This window comes from Triturus cristatus, chromosome 2_1 (assembly GCF_964204655.1).
Source record: "Triturus cristatus chromosome 2_1, aTriCri1.1, whole genome shotgun sequence".
In the NCBI taxonomy this organism is placed as follows: Eukaryota; Metazoa; Chordata; class Amphibia; order Caudata; family Salamandridae; genus Triturus; species Triturus cristatus.
The window spans coordinates 279,206,525-279,227,294 of NC_140581.1; the positions used below are offsets into that span (position 1 = coordinate 279,206,525).

The following is a 20,770-nucleotide window of genomic DNA, read 5'->3' on the forward strand; positions in this document are numbered from 1 at the left end:
TACCAAACATACACAAATAAGTTACATCCTGTGAGTGTCACGTACAGTACTTACGCTTTTCATTCCAGTATCTTCCACTGGAGAGTTTTAAGCCTTACGCCATTGTGGCTAGTTTTATTGACAGGTTTCAAACCTAGGTAAGTGTGGGGTCTCATCAGGACTGGGAACTGGTAGTCCCATTGTCAAAAAGGAGGATAATGAAATCGCTTTTAGTACAGTGTGAGAATGACCCCACCCAACCGACAAGCGTTGAAAGGGAAGGGTACCTTGTTGAAGTAATCTGTATTACGGCCTGAAGGAGTGCCTACAAAGTGTGAAAAATAATTAGCGCGAGCATGTTATATTTGAATACATGGTCACGTTATAAATACTTTGGAAATGGTTTCTGAGGGTACCAGTAATGTGTCTGAAAGGGCTCTCTAGTAGTATTAGTCAGTACCTTTCGTAGGGAGTCTAGTCTGCAGAGATAAAAAGTACTTTCCATTAGACCTAGTTTTCATACAGAGTACAAGTCATGATTTCAGGTCTTCACCTCTTTTTTACCAGAGAACTGGGAGATATAAGCCTCTTGATCTACTTTTCGAATCGGGGTGGATGTGTGCTCTCCTCTATCAACATCTCACCTTCTGTATAATCACATTTGTCAGTTCCTTTTTAGGGAGCTGCCAGGCTTGATCCCCATGTGTCTCTGTCGGTGTGAGCCTCCTTCCATGTAAAAGCCGTTGTGGAGTCGCTCTCAGTCCATTGGATATCCTCTCACATCGGGGAGCTGGTGCGCAGACGTCCTGCACATTGGTGCATGGGATATGTAGTTTGGTGTGAGTACTCGCTTACTGACACCCTTCGAATCTTTTCATTTTGGCAAAAGTCACGTAAGTTCAATGTAGTAGTTTGCAAAAGTTTGTGGTTTGAGGCAGGGTAGGCACCATTATTTTTCTCATTTAAAAAAAAAAAATTCTGTTTGTTATTGGAGGGCCTGGAATTTGAAGTAGGGGCCCTTCTAGAATTCAGTTTTTTTACGTGATAATGTTTGGACATTTTTGGGACTGTGGTGGACTGGGGTTATAGTCTACACTTTCTTAATTTCCTTGTATTTTTATGAAATTTGTACAGATATTTTAATCATTAAATGTGCTGTTGCTTTACTGTTTGGGGGCTTAGTTTGCGCTGTAATCGGCCTTCTAGAAAGTGAGAGAGAAAGGACAAACTGGAACCTTCTGGGCACTTGTATAAGGCAATTCAATAAAATACAAGCCTTCTATAGTAACAGTTAGTTTTAATGTTCCTTTGCTGTAAATGCCCTACCTCAAGGCATGCTAATCAGTTCAAACTGTTTGTACATATTATTGTTACAACTTAATTGCTAGAACAGACACTAATGTGGACCAGGCATCATTTGTAATTACCTTTAATCCCAATCCTCTTTTCAGGCCAATGACAAAATATCCAAAGATTATGAATCTAGACAGAAGCCTGTGGTAGAAAAAGTTAATTACCTGTAACAATAGTTCCCTGGCAAGGGTAGACTCACCATACTCAACAACAACATTCCCACTCTCTCATAACTGGAGGCTAGTTGCACATCAAATGCAGAAAAAAGAGGACCAAGGTAGAAGTAGAAGGACAAACAAATTGCAAATGTATAGCAGAAACAAATAACTTTCTGGTCTCCTAAAGGCTAGGAATTATTATAAATGAAACACATTTGGGATACATAACTTGCTGGATAATTATTGTTTAATGCAACATATTTGTTAGACTTCTTTTCAAACAGATTACTCTGCATGATTAATTTATAAACCTACATACCTTTATCAATGATTTCCTGCCACAACGTCTGCACCAAAATGGGATCTGAATGGCCAGCACAATGAATAATTGCAAGCTTGCACTCTGAGAGCTTGAATGGTTCTGCAAATTCTCCAAAAAGCTAAAATTCAAATAAGGATGAAAAGAAAGAGATAATTCCTTAGATAGCATAAATTCCAAAGCCATTCATCACCATGGGTTAAGTTTGAGGTTCAAAACCCATAAAATATTGATGCAAATACGTTGTATTTGCAATCCCCTGTGATTAGCTACAAACACAGGGATGGTGGCCTTTAAGTAACAGCAGACAGCCATCCAGGTATTTGCTTCCCAAATAGGATTTTTTTTTTTAAGCTGTGTTCCTTAAAAGAACCTTTAATGCTTAAAAAAAGCAATCACTGCCTGAACTCCTCAAACCTCCAACATTTCAAAGGAGAAGTTGTGCCCAAGGAACACCTTGAGGTAGCTGGTCAATGGTTTGCTATTGCAAATTGCAGTTGCAAGCTACTGGTACATAACACTGCAAACTAAATATTAGAAGGATTTGCCCCTTTCACAGCCTCTCTGACCTGCAATTCAGAATGGATTGCAAAACCCACTTTTTCCGTCAAAAAAGCCTTTCTGACTGCCAATATGTATTCAGTAAATAGAAAAGTAAATGTTGCCTTCACAAACTTTTTGATTTTGTAAATCATGCGATTGCTCTTACAAAACGGATTTATACATTTTACCTGTAATCATATGTCTGGGGATGGAATGGCAATTATTTTGATACTGCTCATTAAAAAAAAAAAATAATTCAAATCTAAACTGATACGTTTGAAACTGGCACAAAACTTTCTTACCCATGAACTCTGTTCCCAGAAGATTCCACCTATTCTAAAATGAACTCCTTGATCCTCCACGACATCAAGGTGAACGTGTCAGGGCATGGAATCATTTGTCACAACCAAGTGCGAGACACAAGAGGTCTGGATGTCCTAGAGATCATTTTCAGCTTGTGAAATAGAATATAGATTCCTTCAAAAATATTGAAGCCAATGAAAACATAAAAAAACATTCAGAGATAAACCCAGTAGGAGCAGGGGCGGATCCTCCGTAATAGTGGAGGAGCTTCGCTCCACTGGCTCAAAGCCAGCAGATGAAAAATAAAACAATGTTCTATAATCGTTTTATTTTTCACCTGCTAGCTGAGCCAGCATGTGTAGGTAGGGGCAGGGCATGGGAGGGGGAGGAGGAGTGCTATGTCCACTTCCAAGTGGGCATGTGTGTTTGGCCGGCTATCATCGGCGGGCCAAACAAACATGCGTACTTAGGTTTATAAAACCTGGCTGTATTGAACATTCAGGTTGGAGAAACAGCACAGGCTCCCTGTCCTGAGCTGAGCGTCAAAGCAGACCGCTCAGGACAATCCCTGCACTGCCCTCATAACATGAGAGCAGCGCGGGGATTGCACAGGGAATCTGATGCTGCCCCAGTGCCTGCTTGGACAAGGAAGAAGACCACCGAGGCGCAATACTTGAGGCAGCCAGCAGCTTCCGGTAACGTTCCTATTTTTATTATTATTATTAAACTCCTGCACCCTCTTGCGCTCTCCCTCCCTCGCTCCTGCCCCCCTCACCACTTTGTGTGTGACTTCACTTGATTTGTGTGAAGCTTTTGACATGATTCATCACATTAAACTTCTTTGGACTACTTTACCTAGGTATCACTGGTTTCTCCCCATTCCGTCCGATTATACCACCCTGCCTTCAAAAGGCTGCTATTAGTCTAAAATATACGCTGTTAATGTCCCTTCTTATGTCACCATTTGCCCGTATAGCTCCCTTTTATCATTGTAATGTTGCACCCTGTGATTAAATGAGGTGTATTATATAGTGTGGCTGTGAAACTTCACTGTGTAATACACTACCAACCCCGTAAGGATCAGTCACGTTTTGTTTGTTAAACCTTAGTTCAAACCTGGGTAGCTGTGGCTCTGAGAAGTCAGACTTAAACAAAAACATTTAAATAGCACTATAATGACTGGAGAAGAAATACATGAGACACTCAAGAAATCAGACCAATTCATAAAAATAGATTCATTTTTACGTAATTTTAGATACTAAAACGAAAAAGATCCACTGGAGGGTTCCGGAGATACAGAATTGTTAAGCTATAGTAAATTAATACTTTTCACTTAGCCATGAACAAGCATTGGAAAATTCAAAGAATTAGACACAGATACTTTTTCAAGAAAAACCTGTGTAAGTATCATTGCGGTTACATTGACTTACTTTAAGTGGCCAACTCAGACAGAGAGCCAGTCAGCGTGACCAGCAAGGTCCGAGGGAACAGTTACTTTGGCCAGTTCCAGCATCACGATCTCCTTGCCATTGAATTCCATGGAGTGTTTGTGACGCAAGGGATAAATGATCCAGAAGCAGCTCAAGGATGCTAAAGATGCTGTGCAGTGGACCGGAGTTTTCCTGGGGTTACTCCATGTTCCACAGGCTTGGTGAGGTGATCCTGGCCACAGGGGTCAAGTCCCTCGAAGTCCTCTTGAGCTTGACAATCGCCACTGGGCTACCTGTTACCCGCAGCAGCGGTTTCCTTTTTTTATTTGCAACTTGTATCTGGATGACCAATCTGCACTCCAATGGCTCTCCCGGGTCCACCAAACTCAGGAGCAACTTTTGAGCATTGGGTCCTGGTGCCTTTGGCTGCATGGTGGCAAGGAGCGGCGTTCCAGGAATCTGGACTACCACCTGGCTCTAGCAGGCTTCTTCAGCTGTAGTGGCCCTGTGCTGAGAACAGGAGGTCAGCCAACTGACCCTTGGAGACTCTTGCTTCAGATGGGCTCAGAAGTCAACTTCTCCACGAGCAGAACACTGCAAGCACAGTCCTTTCCTTTGCTAACCACCAAGTTCAGCAGGCAAAGTCCATGTTGATGCAGCCTCTCTTTGTCGGGTCCTTGGTGCAGCAGGGCAGTCCTTCTTAAGTCCTTTTTTCAGGCCAACAATATCTGGTTTCTGGGTGCCAGGGGTGCCCTTTCAGGCCCTGAAAATGCTCTCATGGAAGGTTGAGGTCACTAGCCAATGGGCTACAAGGTTCGCTTCCTCCTGATGACTAGTTCCTCTGAAGTGTGGCATCTAGCTACTCCAGAAGGCTCCATTCTAACCTCTTTCAACATGACAGAACCGTTCTCTCGATGTTCAGAGCTCCCTAGTCCAACACAAATGTGTGGGGACACCCCCTGCAAAGCCTGTCACACAAATTGCGTCATCTCACTATCCCTAGTGTCAGCCTGTCAGCCTAACCTATAGAGCAGCAATAGTCCAATGTATTTGCAATATGTCATTCAAAGGCTGCTTCCCCTTTGAAGCTCGCCTTTAAAGGCCAACACCCATGTGACTTTGTGCTGGGGAGAGGTAACACCTCTCCCTCATGCAGTTCACTATTGTGTCCTTTCCCAGGTGTTTACACGTCTCCACAGGAGGCCAGAAAGCTGTCTCGGGGATAGACCCCATGTGCAACCACGAATGGGAACAGGAGACTTTGGGCAACAAAGTGGCAACTTGGTATACAGCAACAAGTTACATTATTTCGACTTGAGCATCAAGTTGGGCTCAATGTAACAAACTGCTTGATATCTTGAAGTTTTAACTTGGTTAGTCTCATTCAGATATCTGCACAGCTTAGTTGTCAGCATGTAACCCTGCTCTCCTAAATGGGGCTACAAATCTCTATTGCAGTGAAAACAACCATTGTGGGCTTTTACTGCCAGAACATGTTAAACATATGTTCTACTTTACTAATGAGCTGCACCCTGCCTTACGATGCAATATGCTTGCGGCAGGGGTGACATACCCACATTAGAAAGTCTTTGGTCTTTGCCATTGATTGAACATAAAAACAGGCATTTCTATACACACTCATTCATAGATCTTTCTCTTTCGTTTTTTATCCACTTCCCTTCACAGCCCCATTTAATTTGGATGATTACCAAATGTCAAGAACACAATTCTTCAACACAGCACATTTCAATTAATTCACACAGTCCTTTCACTTTACAAAATGTACAAAACAAAGTAGAAGTAAATGAAACTTTTGTGTTTCATTCCCTCATCTCCCACGGTCCGGAACCAGCTCATCATATACGCGTTTCCCATCTTCCCAAATCCTGTTATAGAAATGTCTGAGGGATTATTTTCTCAATAATGTTAACCAATTTGAAAGTTTGATTTTCTATTGTAAATTTCCCCGACTTAATCAAATGCTTTTATTTTGAACAAGAGTCAACTGATATATGTAATCTACTGAATAAAAGTGCTAGAGCAAAACTGATTAAATAAATAGGCCTAGTCTAAGCTATTTGTTTTGTTATATTGGTTACATGGCCTGCTTTTCCCTCATTTTCGCTGCTTTCTCCTTACTTCATCCTTTTATCCTTCTTTTCTCCTTTTTTCCTTCTGTTCTTCGACTGATCCCAGCAAGAACCCAGTGCCTGGATACCCTCACGGGTGACACGCTCGACAAATCAGAGTTGACTGATTGATTGACCAAACTTGAGGTTCAGCTGTGGAACCAGCATCTCGTGTATAGTTTCCAAAAGGGATATGGTGTTACCCGCAATGCTTGCTGCATTTTTAAGTTACCAATAAGAAGAAAACGTTACTTACCTTCGGTAATGGTCTTCTGGTGGATACTCTATCTTTTTGCAGGTTCCTCACACATAGAAGAAACTCCAGGCATCAGACTGGATCCAAAAACTCCAAAGCAATGGGGTCCCTGGTAGAGGTGCTGGCCTTAGTTGGCGCCGAAAGAGACACCAGGCAATGCCTCTTTGGCCATTACCTCAGTTCCCCTCCATTTTATCCCAGCCTTCAAGGCAAGATTCGGATTGATTGACAGCAATGAAGGACTGCAGTACCAGAATAATACAAGATAGAATGTAATTAACATTCGATACAACTCATCCATCAAACAGGGAAGAGGGCGGTTCGGTGTGGAATCTGCAGATAGTGTATACACCAGAAAGATCACTACCAAAGGTAAGTAACTTTTACTTTTGATGGATACTTCTGTCTGCAGATTCCTCAATTGTATAATAAATTTCACATAAATACCCTGCCCTGGAGGAGGGTTGATGGATGATTAAACAAGGAAATCCTTGGAAGACAGACCTGGCAAAGTGAGCATCACTGCACACTTGCGTACTCTACTCGGGCAGCAGTGCTAAGCAAAGGTGTGCAAGGAAGCCCACATTGCTGCTTTACAATCTCTGGAATCGGGACACCCATCCCAAGTGCAGAAGTGGTTGACTTAGCCCTAATGGAGTGGGCTCAAATCCCTTCAGGAGGTCCATCTTTGACTAAGGAGTAGCGGATCTTGATGCAGAGGATGATGCAATGAGAAAGAGCCCTCTTTTATACTGCAGCACCACAGTAGCCAACAAAGAGCTGGGCGTACAACCAAACGTCTGTGGTGCGGTCCATATAGTATTAACTGCCTACCGAGGATCCAACTGATGCAACCGTTCCTCTTCATTCGTGGGATGAGGTAGAGGGTAGAAGGTCGGAGGAGCGATGGATTGTGCAAGATGGAAAGAAGTGGCCACCTTAAGGAGGAAAGCAACTTGTCTAGAAAGAAGGCAGCGAAACAGGTGCAACAGCTAAGGCGCTTGTAACTAACTGTCCCATCTAGCAGACGTGATTGAAAGCAAAAACAAATTTTAGGGTCAACATACAAAGAGTACAACTGTGAAGGGGCAGAAAAGGAGTCCCATTCAAAAGGGTTAGAACCAGATTTAAATCCCCATTGCGGGACCACAAATGGAGAGGGTTGAGAAAGATTGGTCAGGCCCTTAATACAATGCACATCAACAGAGGCAGACTGAGAAAAGAAGACAAGGTGGCTAAATAACGCTTCAAAGTGGCAATAGCACATCCCCTCTGGGCTAGGGAAAGCGCAAACTGCAACACTGAGATAGTTTGTCCTGCAGGGCATCAAAACTATTGTCCACACATGATGCAACAAAATTGCCCCATCTGCCAGAATAAGCTGACTTAGTTGAGGGGTGACATGCAGACAAGCGGACGTCAACCACCTCCAGTAGCAGCTGTAAGTAGCTCAGTTGTCCCCGCTAAATCTCCAAGCATGTAGGTGGAGGTCTCGGAGAAACAGTCCTCCCAACTGGGAGAGAGGGTCCAACCTGAATGGAAAGAGAAGCGGGGGGAAATGTGGAGAAGAGCAGAAGGTCTGCATATCACACTGTTCCTGGACTATCTGGGGCCATGAGAGTGACTTTGGTCCGGTTTTGGCAAATCTTCCGGAGAATTTGAGGAATCTAGGGTATGAGGGAAACACGTAATGCAGCTGAAGGTTCCACCTAAATTAAACGTGTCCCTCAAAGGCTCTCCTAAATGGATACATACTGGAGGACGCAGAACTGCTGGCACTGAGCATTTTTTCAGGAGGTGAATAAGTCCATCTGAGGAGTGCCCCTCTGGGCAAAGATATCCTGGGTTACCATTGGGAGAAGTTGCCACTCGAGATTGGCAATATAACAGCCGCTTAAGCTGTCGGCTATGATTGCTAGGTGATTGATGGTGAGCCAGATCCCTTAGTGGTGTGTTGAAGACCACAGTCTCAATGCTTCAAGGCAAAAGTGGCGAGACCCTACTCCCTCTTGCTTGTTCAAGCACCACATCTCTTTTGTGTTGTCCTTTAGAATCTGAATGGGCCAACCCACGTTGGTGGTGAGGAAGGCTTTGAGCACCAGCTGAATTGTCCACAGTTTCAGCAGATTTATATGAAGCACCTGCTCCTCTAAAGACCACAGCCTCCTCATCCAAAGATGAGTGCCCCAACCTAGAGGGGAAGCATCCGTCACTACCTTAGTCATCGTGGGAGGGGGAATAAAAGCCATCCTGGGAGCTAGGATTGGCTTGTTCTGCGACCAAGCTACTTTAGCCGCAGCACTGGGGGGAACACGATGGAGTCCGAGTAATCTCCACTGTACTGGAGCCACTACCTGTGGAGGCACAACTGCAGGGCCCTCATGTGCCAACATGCATGTGTGAGTAGGATTATGCAGGAAGCAAACAGACCTCCTAATCGCAGGACTCTCAGTACTGGGACTCTCGCGTCTTGGTGTAAAGATGAACCCTCTCCTGTATGTCCCAGATTCTCTGTGAGAAAGAAAGGTTCGGAGAAGGGTGTTGCCCAGTACCAACCCTATGAACAGGAGTTGTGGGGAGGGCCATATGTGAGATTTAGGCTTGTTAATCGAGAAGCCTAAGCTGAACAGCATAGATGCTGTTGCCCATAGATGGCTCTACACCATCTCTGGCAAGCTGACTTTGAGGAGCCAGTCATCCAGGCACAGGAAAAATGGGGATGCACGACTGCCTGATGGGCTGTAATGACTGCCATCACCTTTGGGAATACTCGAGGCGCCAAAGTTAAGCCAAAGGGTAGTACTGCAGATTGGTAGTGCATAGAACTCATCACATATCGCAAGCACTTCTGATGTGACCGTAGGATACGGATGTGGAAATACGTATCCTGCAAGTTGAGTGACACTGTCCAGTCTCCAAGCTCCAACGTCCGTAGAACTTCAAGTAGAACTCGAGTCAGGTTCATCATCGTGAACTTTTCCTTTTAAAGGGTGAAGTTCAGGATCCTGAAATCTAAAATCGGACCATAATCCTTCTTAGGAATCAGGAAGTAACGAAAAAGTTGGCAGAGCTAGCCGGCGGCAATGGCGGACGCGTGAGAGCGGAGCTCCTCGCCTTAGCCCTCACAAGATCCGCTCAAATATCCTAATCTGCGGAGTCGCCTAGCTGGGGAGACGGGGGAATCCTCCCTCCACCGAGCGGTGCTGCCTGCGAAGCCCTTTTGGGTGGTCGAGGAGCCGTGCGGGAAGACGCGGCGACTGGAACCGCGGCGGGCAGGCAGGGCCGACATCCCCGACCTGCCCTGGGGAGCTTCCCGGCGTGCGTGTCGCGACGTGCGGCTACTAAAGTGAAAGCAGTCCCGCACTGCCGGACTTGGCTGCGGACACCTCGCCTGACGAAGACATCGCGGAGCGGTCGGCTCCGGAGGACGGCGCTGACCCCGGCGACCCTGGCAGCGAGAGAGTCTGGACTGTGCGCGTACCGCGTCCTGAATTAAACGGCGTAGTGGTGCCGACTTGGGCATCCGGGAGACCCTGCCTGGGACCTGACCTCCTGGGGCGAGAGGCTGTGTCGCGCCATCGCCCCTGGCTTGAAGAACGTTGTGCCCTGACGGGGGTGGCTGCAGAGCCCCTGGGCCCTTGAGGTGGGGGTGCGGCCCCGGGCGCCTTCGTGAGTGGTGGTGGGCGCGCCCACGCGCTTGGATCCTCGTGGAGTGTACTGTGGGTCCAGCGGAGGCAGTTTCGGGTGTGGTCCGCTGAGGGATACCTGTTGGCTGGTCAGGGATACGCCCTGGAGGACACGGACTGCCCGCCTGGGCACTTGGAGGTAGCCCCCTGCCCGGCTCGGTGCTGGGGTTGTAGCTGGCGGCCTGCGGGGTCCCACCATGGCGCTGCGGAGGGGACTGGACCGGGAGCAGAACGTCGTGCCGGGAACTGGTGCACTCACCGGTGTTGCGGGCCTTGCTGCAGGGCGGCCCGGCCAGCTGCAGGCGACACTCCTGACGGCGCTGGTGGGGGCACAGGGGTGAGACCCCTTTGCTGTTTTGCTGAGGCGGCGCCCCGGAGGCCATCCGGATCGAGCATTGGACCCGCCTGGAGAGGCCCGGCCTGGGGGTGCTCCGGACGCTGACCGTCGCCATGGGAAAAGGCGATAAGACGCAATCCAAAATATCATTTGACCCCCGCAAGGTGAAGGGACCCGGCGCGGAGGGGACGGAGGCGGCCGCCGGTGGCTCTGCCTCGGGGGGCGCCATGGGAGCGGACCTCAGAGAAATGCTGGTGGCGATGGAGAAGGGCCTACAGGGCAGTCTGACGGCGATTGACGCCAAGCTGGACGCGCTCACTTACCGCATGGACCGCATGTCGGAGCGGGTGGACAAGAACTCGCAACAGCTGGACATGGCGGAAAAGAGGGTGTCGCAGGTTGAAGACGCGCAAACGGAGTGGGACGCGGATCGGAAGCAAATCAGCAGACTGCTCCAAGTCATACAGGACAAGGCAGAAGACTTGGAGGCCCGCTCGAGGAGATCGAACATCCGTATCACGGGTGTTGCGGAGACGACGCAAACCGGGAGGATGGAACTCTTCGTGGAGAAGCTCTTGCGAACCCTGCTGGGGGAGGGCGTGTTCTCTCCCATGTTCGTGGTTGAAAGGGCCCACCGCTCGCTGGGGCCTCGCCCAAAGCCGGGAGCGCCGGCGAGACCCATAATCGCAAAGCTGCTGAATTACAGGGACCGGGATGCGGCCCTGCGGGTGGCCAGGGAAAAGGGCAAGCTCCAATTTGACGGTATGGACATATCCATTTTTCCCGACTTCACGGCCAAGGTACAGGAAGAACGAAGGCAATTTGCTCCATATAAAAAACAACTCTGCGATCTTGGCCTGGACTATGCGATGCTATACCCTGCGAGACTTCGGATTAACAGGCAGGGCCGTTCCCACTTCTTTTCTGACCCGAAGGAGCTGCAGAGATCCCTGAAGGACTGTTCCAGGGAACAACGGAGCAGCCCGCGGAGCCAACATGACCCTACGGAGGAGGCCTCCCGTCTGGAAGAGCAGGACTAGCCATCTGTGGGCGGTCGGACTTGGTGTGCGACGGATCTGGTTTGTTTTGCTGGTTGGGCAGGGGGTGTTCGATGCCCTGGCAATGGATGGGGCACTTGGAGCTCCATGTCCGGCTGCGACGGGCGCGGCCACACATGAGGACTGCGCTGCTGCCTCCTGGTGAGACCTTTCTGATACATTGGGCATGTATGCATTCTGGGGGACCTGTGAAATAGCACTATCTTGAGCTTGCCTGGATGCTGGCCTACTGGGCCTATCTTCATGGGGTCTGGGGGGGCCCCTCCCCCTCCGGGGTTGGTTAAAGACATTTGCTTAACCGGATCGGAACTGAGTTTGCCTGGGTGGGTGCGGGCGGGTGCCTCGGGTCCCCTGGGGGCATCGGACTAGTTTTGCAGGGCATACGGCCCGGACACATATGGGTGCGGATGGGATTCCCCCTTTGGCCTCACGGAGGCGGAAGCAGGGCGGCTCGCGCAGGGTGTTGCATGAGGGCGGGGTGGGGGGGGGGGTATACCGTTACCCTGAGGTGCAACCTGGTGTTTTAGTGCCTGGTAGCCTCTGCCCCCACGCTGCTGCTTTACGAGGTCCCTGTTGGGACTGGTTTGGGAAATGTCTACGAGGTATGTGTGTGGTTTTGAGGGGTGGGCTTGGGGTCCTGTCTGGCCAGGTTGGGGGAGGTAGGCTGTGGGTGGGGGGGGAGTGATGTTGGGGGGAGTTTCTGAGATAAGGGATGGTTGGGTGCGCGACGCACTGAGTGGTCTGTGTTTTGTTGTATCTTTGCCGTTTTGGACGTGGATGCCTGGTACCGCCCAGTTGGTGGCACTCTGCGTAGAAACTCTCCTGGTGGTGCTAATGGAATGTAGGTATACTGATGGCAGTCCCTAGCGTGGCGGATGGTGAAAGTAATACTAGTACTCTGAGAGCACTGACGTGGAATGTCCGTGGGCTGAACGACTTCCGTAAGCTTAGGAAAGTGCTAAATTATTTCCACAGGCACCACATTGACCTAGCACTAATACAGGAAACACACCTCCCCCTAGGGAGTAAAATGCTTTCTGCACGGGGCTTGGCGGGCACTAGCGCGGCGGCTGGCTTTACGACGCACTCCCGGGGGGTAGTCACTTGGGTAAACCCGAGATCCAATTTGAAGCAGACGGTGCTGGAGGCTGATCCGAATGGGCGTTACTTAATCACTAGATGTGCAGGGAAGGGCCATGAACTAGTGGTGGTTAACGTGTATGGTCCTAATTTTGACAATCCAGAGTTTTACGCCACGCTGGCTGCACTTTGTAGACAATACGAACACGCGAGAATGGTGTGGGGGGGCGACTTCAACTTCACATTCAACCCGTCGGTGGACCGCTCTTCGGGGTCGTTGAGACACCCGGCGGCGGCTGTCTTACGCATGCAGGCGGAGCTGACTAGACTCGATCTGGTTGACACCTGGCGGTACGAACATCCGGGGAAAGGGGGTTATACGCACTACTCCGCGTACCATGACGTGCACACTAGAATTGACTACTGGCTGGTATTGCGTCCCCTACTAGCGGTGGTTAAGGGGTGCGTGGTCCTCCCGCGTACGCTCTCGGACCACTCCCCTCTTCTGCTGATACTGGATGCCCCGACGAAACGGATCCCGCCATTCACCTGGTGACTGCCGCCCTACTCGCTGCTGGATGAGGTCTTCAGGGGTGAGTTGGCGGAAGACATAGAATCTTTCTTTGATAAGAATCTGGGCTCAGTACAGAGTTTCCACACGGTATGGGACTCATTTTAAAGCTTACATACGTGGCATGGCTATGGCCAAACACTCTAGTGTCCTTAAGTCCATCCGCCAGCGTCTGCAGACCATAGAGACGCAGTTAGCGCAGCTAGAAAAGCAGCTACAGCGGTCCCCGGATGACGGGGTTGAAGCTAGGATTTGCGAGTTGGTTGCGGAATACAATAGCGAAGCAGACAGGGAGGTGCAGCAACTGGGCAAGTATGCAACTGCCCGTTCGTATGGGGAGGGTGAGCACCTGGGCTCCTTGCTGGCAAAGATATTGCGCAATAGCAGACAACCCCTGGTAATAGACGAACTAGTCACCTCCGTAGGCACAGTGATCACTGACGAAGAGGAGATTGTGGCTGAATTCAGAGAGTACTATGTCGGGCTCTATTCATCTAAGTCTGTGCATATGGAGGAGGAAATAGACGACTACCTCAGCTACATTAAAATGCCCTTCTTGTCCAATTCGCAGAGGGAATTCTTGATGCTGCCAATACAACAGGATGAGATCCTGGAGGTACTGGAGGGTATGAGGTCGGGCAGTGCCCCGGGTGCAGATGGGTTGACAGAGGCCTTCTACAAGGCCTTCAAGGACGTGCTCCTCCCGCACCTGATCACGCTATTTGATGATATATGCCAGGAGGGTTGTATGCCGGATACCATGAGAGAAGCTCTATTGGTCACTGTCCTGAAACCTGGGAGACCCCCTAACTTATGCGGGTCCTATCGGCCGCTCTCACTGATTAATGTGGACGCCAAGTTGTATGCTAAGGTCTTGGCCACGCGCCTAGCGCTGCTGGTACCGGAGCTTGTGGCCCCGGAGCAGGCGGGTTTTATCCCAGCCAGAAACCTCATATACAACATCCGAACGGTGTTGGGAACCATGCAGCATGTACGCCCGGAGTGCAAGGCCTTGGCACTTTTCCTGGACATGGAAAAGGCATTTGACTCTGTAGAGTGGCCATTCATGGTGTGTGTACTTCGTAAGTTCGGGCTGGGTGAGCTCTTTCTGCAGATGCTTGGAGCATTGTACTTCCGTCCCACTGCCAGGCTGAGAATTGGAGACCGGGTCACGGGCGCCTTTGACATAGGCAGGGGCACCAGGCAGGGCTGCCCCCTTTCCCCCCTCTTATATGCCCTGGTGGCGGAACCCTTGGCTTGCGCAATTAGGGAATACCATAGATACGAGGGCATCAGCTTTCCCACCTATAAGATTGGCATCTCGACCTATGCAGACGACACCCTGCTGTATGTGAGGGACCCGGAGGAGAATCTCACCTCCATTCTGAGGGAGGTGGTTAGGTTTGGGGCCCTGTCTGCGTTACAACAAACAAATGATGGACGGAATGCTGACAATGCAGACATTTTCCCCCAGTCAAGAGATCTGGGTTAAATCCATCGTTCTTTTGCCCACTACACCACCCCAGTTTAGACATGGCCATATGCAAATCAGTCTTGACCCTGTGCCTCATGGGAACAGTCCAGCCCGAACTGCCAAGCCATGTCTTCCCTGGACCGGAATCAAGCATCCTAGGACCGGTTTCTGGCTATCAGCCGTCATCAGCCAGGATAGCTTGACTCCAGTGGCGTAGTGAGCACGGGTCCCACGTCTGGGAATACCCATCCCACTTAGGGCGAAAAGCGTTACAACAAACAAATGATGGACGGAATGCTGACAATGCAGACATTCTCCCCCAGTCAAGAGATCTGGGTTAAATCCATCGTTCTTTTGCCTACTACACCACCCCAGTTTAGACATGGCCATATGCAAATCAGTCTTGACCCTGTGCCTCATGGGAACAGTCCAGCCCGAACTGCCAAGCCATGTCTTCCCTGGACCGGAATCAAGCATCCTAGGACCGGTTTCTGGCTATCAGCCGTCATCAGCCAGGATAGCTTGACTCCAGTGGCGTAGTGGGCACGGGTCCCACGTCTGGGAATACCCATCCCACTTAGGGCGAAAAGCGTTACAACAAACAAATGATGGACGGAATGCTGACAATGCAGACATTCTCCCCCAGTCAAGAGATCTGGGTTAAATCCATCGTTCTTTTGCCCACTACACCACCCCAGTTTAGACATGGCCATATGCAAATCAGTCTTGACCCTGTGCCTCATGGGAACAGTCCAGCCCGAACTGCCAAGCCATGTCTTCCCTGGACCGGAATCAAGCATCCTAGGACCGGTTTCTGGCTATCAGCCGTCATCAGCCAGGATAGCTTGACTCCAGTGGCGTAGTGAGCACGGGTCCCACGTCTGGGAATACCCATACCACTTAGGGCGAAAAGCGTTACAACAAACAAATGATGGACGGAATGCTGACAATGCAGACATTCTCCCCCAGTCAAGAGATCTGGGTTAAATCCATCGTTCTTTTGCCCACTACACCACCCCAGTTTAGACATGGCCATATGCAAATCAGTCTTGACCCTGTGCCTCATGGGAACAGTCCAGCCCGAACTGCCAAGCCATGTCTTCCCTGGACCGGAATCAAGCATCCTAGGACCGGTTTCTGGCTATCAGCCGTCATCAGCCAGGATAGCTTGACTCCAGTGGCGTAGTGAGCACGGGTCCCACGTCTGGGAATACCCATCCCACTTAGGGCGAAAAGCGTTACAACAAACAAATGATGGACGGAATGCTGACAATGCAGACATTCTCCCCCAGTCAAGAGATCTGGGTTAAATCCATCGTTCTTTTGCCCACTACACCACCCCAGTTTAGACATGGCCATATGCAAATCAGTCTTGACCCTGTGCCTCATGGGAACAGTCCAGCCCGAACTGCCAAGCCATGTCTTCCCTGGACCGGAATCAAGCATCCTAGGACCGGTTTCTGGCTATCAGCCGTCATCAGCCAGGATAGCTGGACTCCAGTGGCGTAGTGAGCACGGGTCCCACGTCTGGGAATACCCATCCCACTTAGGGCGAAAAGCGTTACAACAAACAAATGATGGACGGAATGCTGACAATGCAGACATTCTCCCCCAGTCAAGAGATCTGGGTTAAATCCATCGTTCTTTTGCCCACTACACCACCCCAGTTTAGACATGGCCATATGCAAATCAGTCTTGACCCTGTGCCTCATGGGAACAGTCCAGCCCGAACTGCCAAGCCATGTCTTCCCTGGACCGGAATCAAGCATCCTAGGACCGGTTTCTGGCTATCAGCCGTCATCAGCCAGGATAGCTTGACTCCAGTGGCGTAGTGAGCACGGGTCCCACGTCTGGGAATACCCATCCCACTTAGGGCGAAAAGCGTTACAACAAACAAATGATGGACGGAATGCTGACAATGCAGACATTCTCCCCCAGTCAAGAGATCTGGGTTAAATCCATCGTTCTTTTGCCCACTACACCACCCCAGTTTAGACATGGCCATATGCAAATCAGTCTTGACCCTGTGCCTCATGGGAACAGTCCAGCCCGAACTGCCAAGCCATGTCTTCCCTGGACCGGAATCAAGCATCCTAGGACCGGTTTCTGGCTATCAGCCGTCATCAGCCAGGATAGCTTGACTCCAGTGGCGTAGTGAGCACGGGTCCCACGTCTGGGAATACCCATCCCACTTAGGGCGAAAAGCGTTACAACAAACAAATGATGGACGGAATGCTGACAATGCAGACATTCTCCCCCAGTCAAGAGATCTGGGTTAAATCCATCGTTCTTTTGCCCACTACACCACCCCAGTTTAGACATGGCCATATGCAGATCAGTCTTGACCCTGTGCCTCATGGGAACAGTCCAGCCCGAACTGCCAAGCCATGTCTTCCCTGGACCGGAATCAAGCATCCTAGGACCGGTTTCTGGCTATCAGCCGTCATCAGCCAGGATAGCTTGACTCCAGTGGCGTAGTGAGCACGGGTCCCACGTCTGGGAATACCCATCCCACTTAGGGCGAAAAGCGTTACAACAAACAAATGATGGACGGAATGCTGACAATGCAGACATTCTCCCCCAGTCAAGAGATCTGGGTTAAATCCATCGTTCTTTTGCCCACTACACCACCCCAGTTTAGACATGGCCATATGCAAATCAGTCTTGACCCTGTGCCTCATGGGAACAGTCCAGCCCGAACTGCTCACCGAACTGTTCACCTTAAGGCCCTGTCTGGCCTTAAGGTGAACTGGAGCAAATCGTTGGCGTTTCCGCTGACGCCGGTAACGCTGCCGTTCCAGATGGAATACCCACTGCAGTGGACGACGGATTCGGTCCGGTACTTGGGGATTCAGCGCCACAGGGATCCGGAGGTGCTCCTTCGGGAAAACTACGGAGTGGCATACACCAAGTTAGTCGAGGATGTGGAGAGGTGGAATCGGCTTCCCCTGACGTTACTGGGCAGAATAGCCATCATGAAAATGGTGGTTTTGCCGAGGTTTTGTTCCTGTTCAGTAATATCCCTGTCGTGCTATCCAAGGCCTTTTTCAAGCAGCTGACCCAAACACTAATTAGCCTGGCCTGGGGCGGTAAGCAACCCAGGGTCCGATGGGAGGTGTTGACACTACCGTACGAACTGGGGGGGCTGGAAGCTCCGGAACTGGAAAGGTAATACAGAGTCGCGCAGGCGGCGCACCTGCACACGTGGATACACGCTGACCCGGGGGTTCCCCATGTGATCCTCGAGCGCTTGTTCGCGGACCCGCTACCCTTGCCGGCAACCGTCTTTCAGCCTTAAGGCCACGAACCACGCTTGGCAGGCGTTGGCGAAGGCCCGGGGCTGCGCAATATTGTACTCTCCGTCGCTGCCGGTGGAGTGGGCGGTGTGGCTCCCCCCGCTGAGAGAGAAGGGTGTGCTACGGGCGTTGAGCAAGTTGGGCATTCTTAGGATGGAGCATTTATTCGTTGACGGAGTGGCCAAGACGTGGGAACAGATTGGATCGGCGCAGCCGGCTCCCACGCTCCTACAGCGTTTTCAGTTCCATAGAGTGCGCAGTGCACTCTCGGTCCTGTTAGGGCCGGGTATGGCGGAGCTCCCGGAGGTCCCGGAACTCACTTATGTTATAAAAACCACGGCGTCGGCCAAACTGGTCACGACACTCAAAAAACTGGGGGGGGGGATCAGCGTGCGGCGAGCTGGTGTACTGCGGCGAGACTTGCCTGGCAGACGGATCTTAACATGGAGATCACAGATGAGATGTGGAAATACTGCTGCGCTAGCACCAAGAAGGTGTCATTAAATGGCCGACACAGATTGGTGCATTTTAAATTCTTGCAGCGCGTGTATTACACCCCGGAGAGATTGTATAGGTATGGGCTGCGCCAGACTGCGGAGTGTGAGCGCTGCCACTTCCCTGTTGCGGATTTCATACACATGGCCTGGCACTGCCCGGGGGTCGCCAGGTTCTGGGCGGAGGTTTTCCGAGAGCTAAGTCAGATTTTGGAGGTGGAGATTCTCCCTACTCCATCTTTGGCGCTGCTGGGGTACTCCAGACCCCTCCCGCAGGCGCTGCGCCGCCTGGCGGATATGGCACTGTTGATAGCCAGGAGAGTTGTGGCGATTTGCTGGATGAGAGGACCACTGCCCACTAAAAAGCGATGGGCCAGTGACATGCTGTACTGCAGCACACAGGCGGAGAAATACAGTGAATTGTTACTGCCGAAAAGCCGTCCCAAGAATTTCTGGGGGCTGTACAGAACGACTTTGGCATCCGGGGACCCTGAGTTGGATAGTCAGGGGGGGGGGCACAGAATGTGGAACCCAGTGTGCACGCATCAGCTGGGGGGGACAATGGATGCGATCAGGACACCGAGGGCGCGCGCCTGTGAGGTTCCCTGTGAGACAGTCGGAGTGGGTGCCTGCGTGCGGAGAGAAAGGACTGGTACGTTCCAGGTTTGACTGGGCCGGTTGGGCGAACGGCTCACATTGAGTGTGTGTGTATTGCCAGGGTGTATATAGATCAACTGAGGGAGGACGCTCCTACTGGGTACGTCTGGACGGCGAGATGACAGACGCGGGCAAATGCAGCAGAGAGACGGGAGGAGACAGTGCGTGTGCGGTAGGCGGGGTGGGTGGGGGGGTTAGTGATAAGGCTGGAACATTCAGGGGTTATGTTAGATTGGCGGGCTGTGGAGGGCCGACGTCGCGACCATCCTCGGGGTTTTTCTCAGTCCATGATTGTTGCAACGCCGCCGGTCCCTCGGGATGTCGGCTAAATGGCTGTGTATGAGTGACCTCAACTGCCCGCGCGAGGAGCTGAGCCTTCGCGTTGAAGTGTGCCGGGAGGGCGATGCTATTTGTACTGTTCCTTTATGTTAATAAAGGTTTTTGAAATAAAAAAAAATAAAAAGTAACGAAAAAGTTACTTACCTTCGGTAATGATATATCTGTAGGAGACATATATTAGTATAGATTCCTTACTTAGAATATACCGCCAGGGGTCAGACTGGATCCAAAGAATTTTTTCTCAGCAGTACCCCTGCGCGTCGGTTGTCTCATTGTCGTTGTGATCGCCGGGATGACGTCGGGGTATCTACTTAGACGACGCCCCTGCGCGCTGACATCAGTTCTTTTACACGACATTCCACGCCAGAAGCGCAGAGCCATGCAAGACACTGACCACTGGTGCACAAGACTAGGGCCCTGCAAGGGAGTCCCTATCCCTAGAAGTTAGTAAGCAGAACGGGGAGGATGGGTGGGGCGGTAAGGAATCCATAACTAATATATGTCTCTTACAGATATATTGTTACCGAGGTAAGTAACTTGTTCATCTGAAAGAGACTATTAGTTATAGATTCCTTACCTTAGAATAGATACCCCAGCAATACCAACCCCTGAGGTGGGTTTGCGAACTAAGTTCACACCTGAAAGTCCTGGAGAACTGAACTGCCAAATAAGCCATCTCTACGGACTGGATTATCCAGGCAGTAATGTTTAGTGAACGTGTTCAGTGATGCACACGTGGCTGCCTGGCAGATGTCCCTGAGGGGGACTCCACGTTCCAAAGCAGTAGTGGCTGCCGTCGCCCTGCCGTCGTCCTACCGGAGGCTCCTTTTTCGCCAAGGAATAACAAATCTTAATGCAAAGGACAGACCATTGAGAGATGGTCCGTTTTTCCACAGTCCGACTTTTCTTGGCGCCCACATAGCCAACAAAGAAGTTATCGTTCACCCTGAATTGTTTTGTGAGATTTAGAGAAAATGATAATGCATGTTTAGGTTCCAGACGGTGGAGTCTTAGATCCTCCTTGGAAGGGGGCGGGAAGAAGGTGGGCAAAGTGATGGTCTGTCCTATGTGGAAAGAGGTAACTACTTTAGGTAGAAAAGAAGGCCGAGTTCGAAGGACAACCTTGTCAGGATGGACAGCAAGGAAAGGAGGTTTAGAAGATAGCGTCAGAAGCTCACCCACCCTGCAAGTAGAGGCGATGGCAACTAGAAAAGCAGTTTTTAAAGTCAAGAGTCTGAGAGGACAATTATGTAGTGGCTCGAAAGGAGCGCACATAAGGTAAGTTAAGACGAGATTCAAGTCCCACTG

The 20,770-nt window shown here is 50.3% G+C and overlaps 1 protein-coding gene across 2 annotated transcripts in view; it reads right to left on the minus strand.

Annotated features, from left to right (window-relative positions):
* The window catches only part of NUP155 (nucleoporin 155), a 711,261-nt gene that overhangs the window by 152,754 nt on the left and 537,737 nt on the right, over positions 1-20,770 (minus strand). For both annotated transcript variants that reach the window (XM_085631101.1, XM_085631098.1), the window contains one exon: positions 1,810-1,930. In XM_085631101.1, coding sequence (XP_085487227.1) covers positions 1,810-1,930 — 121 coding nt within the window. The remainder of the gene's footprint in view (positions 1-1,809; positions 1,931-20,770) is intronic.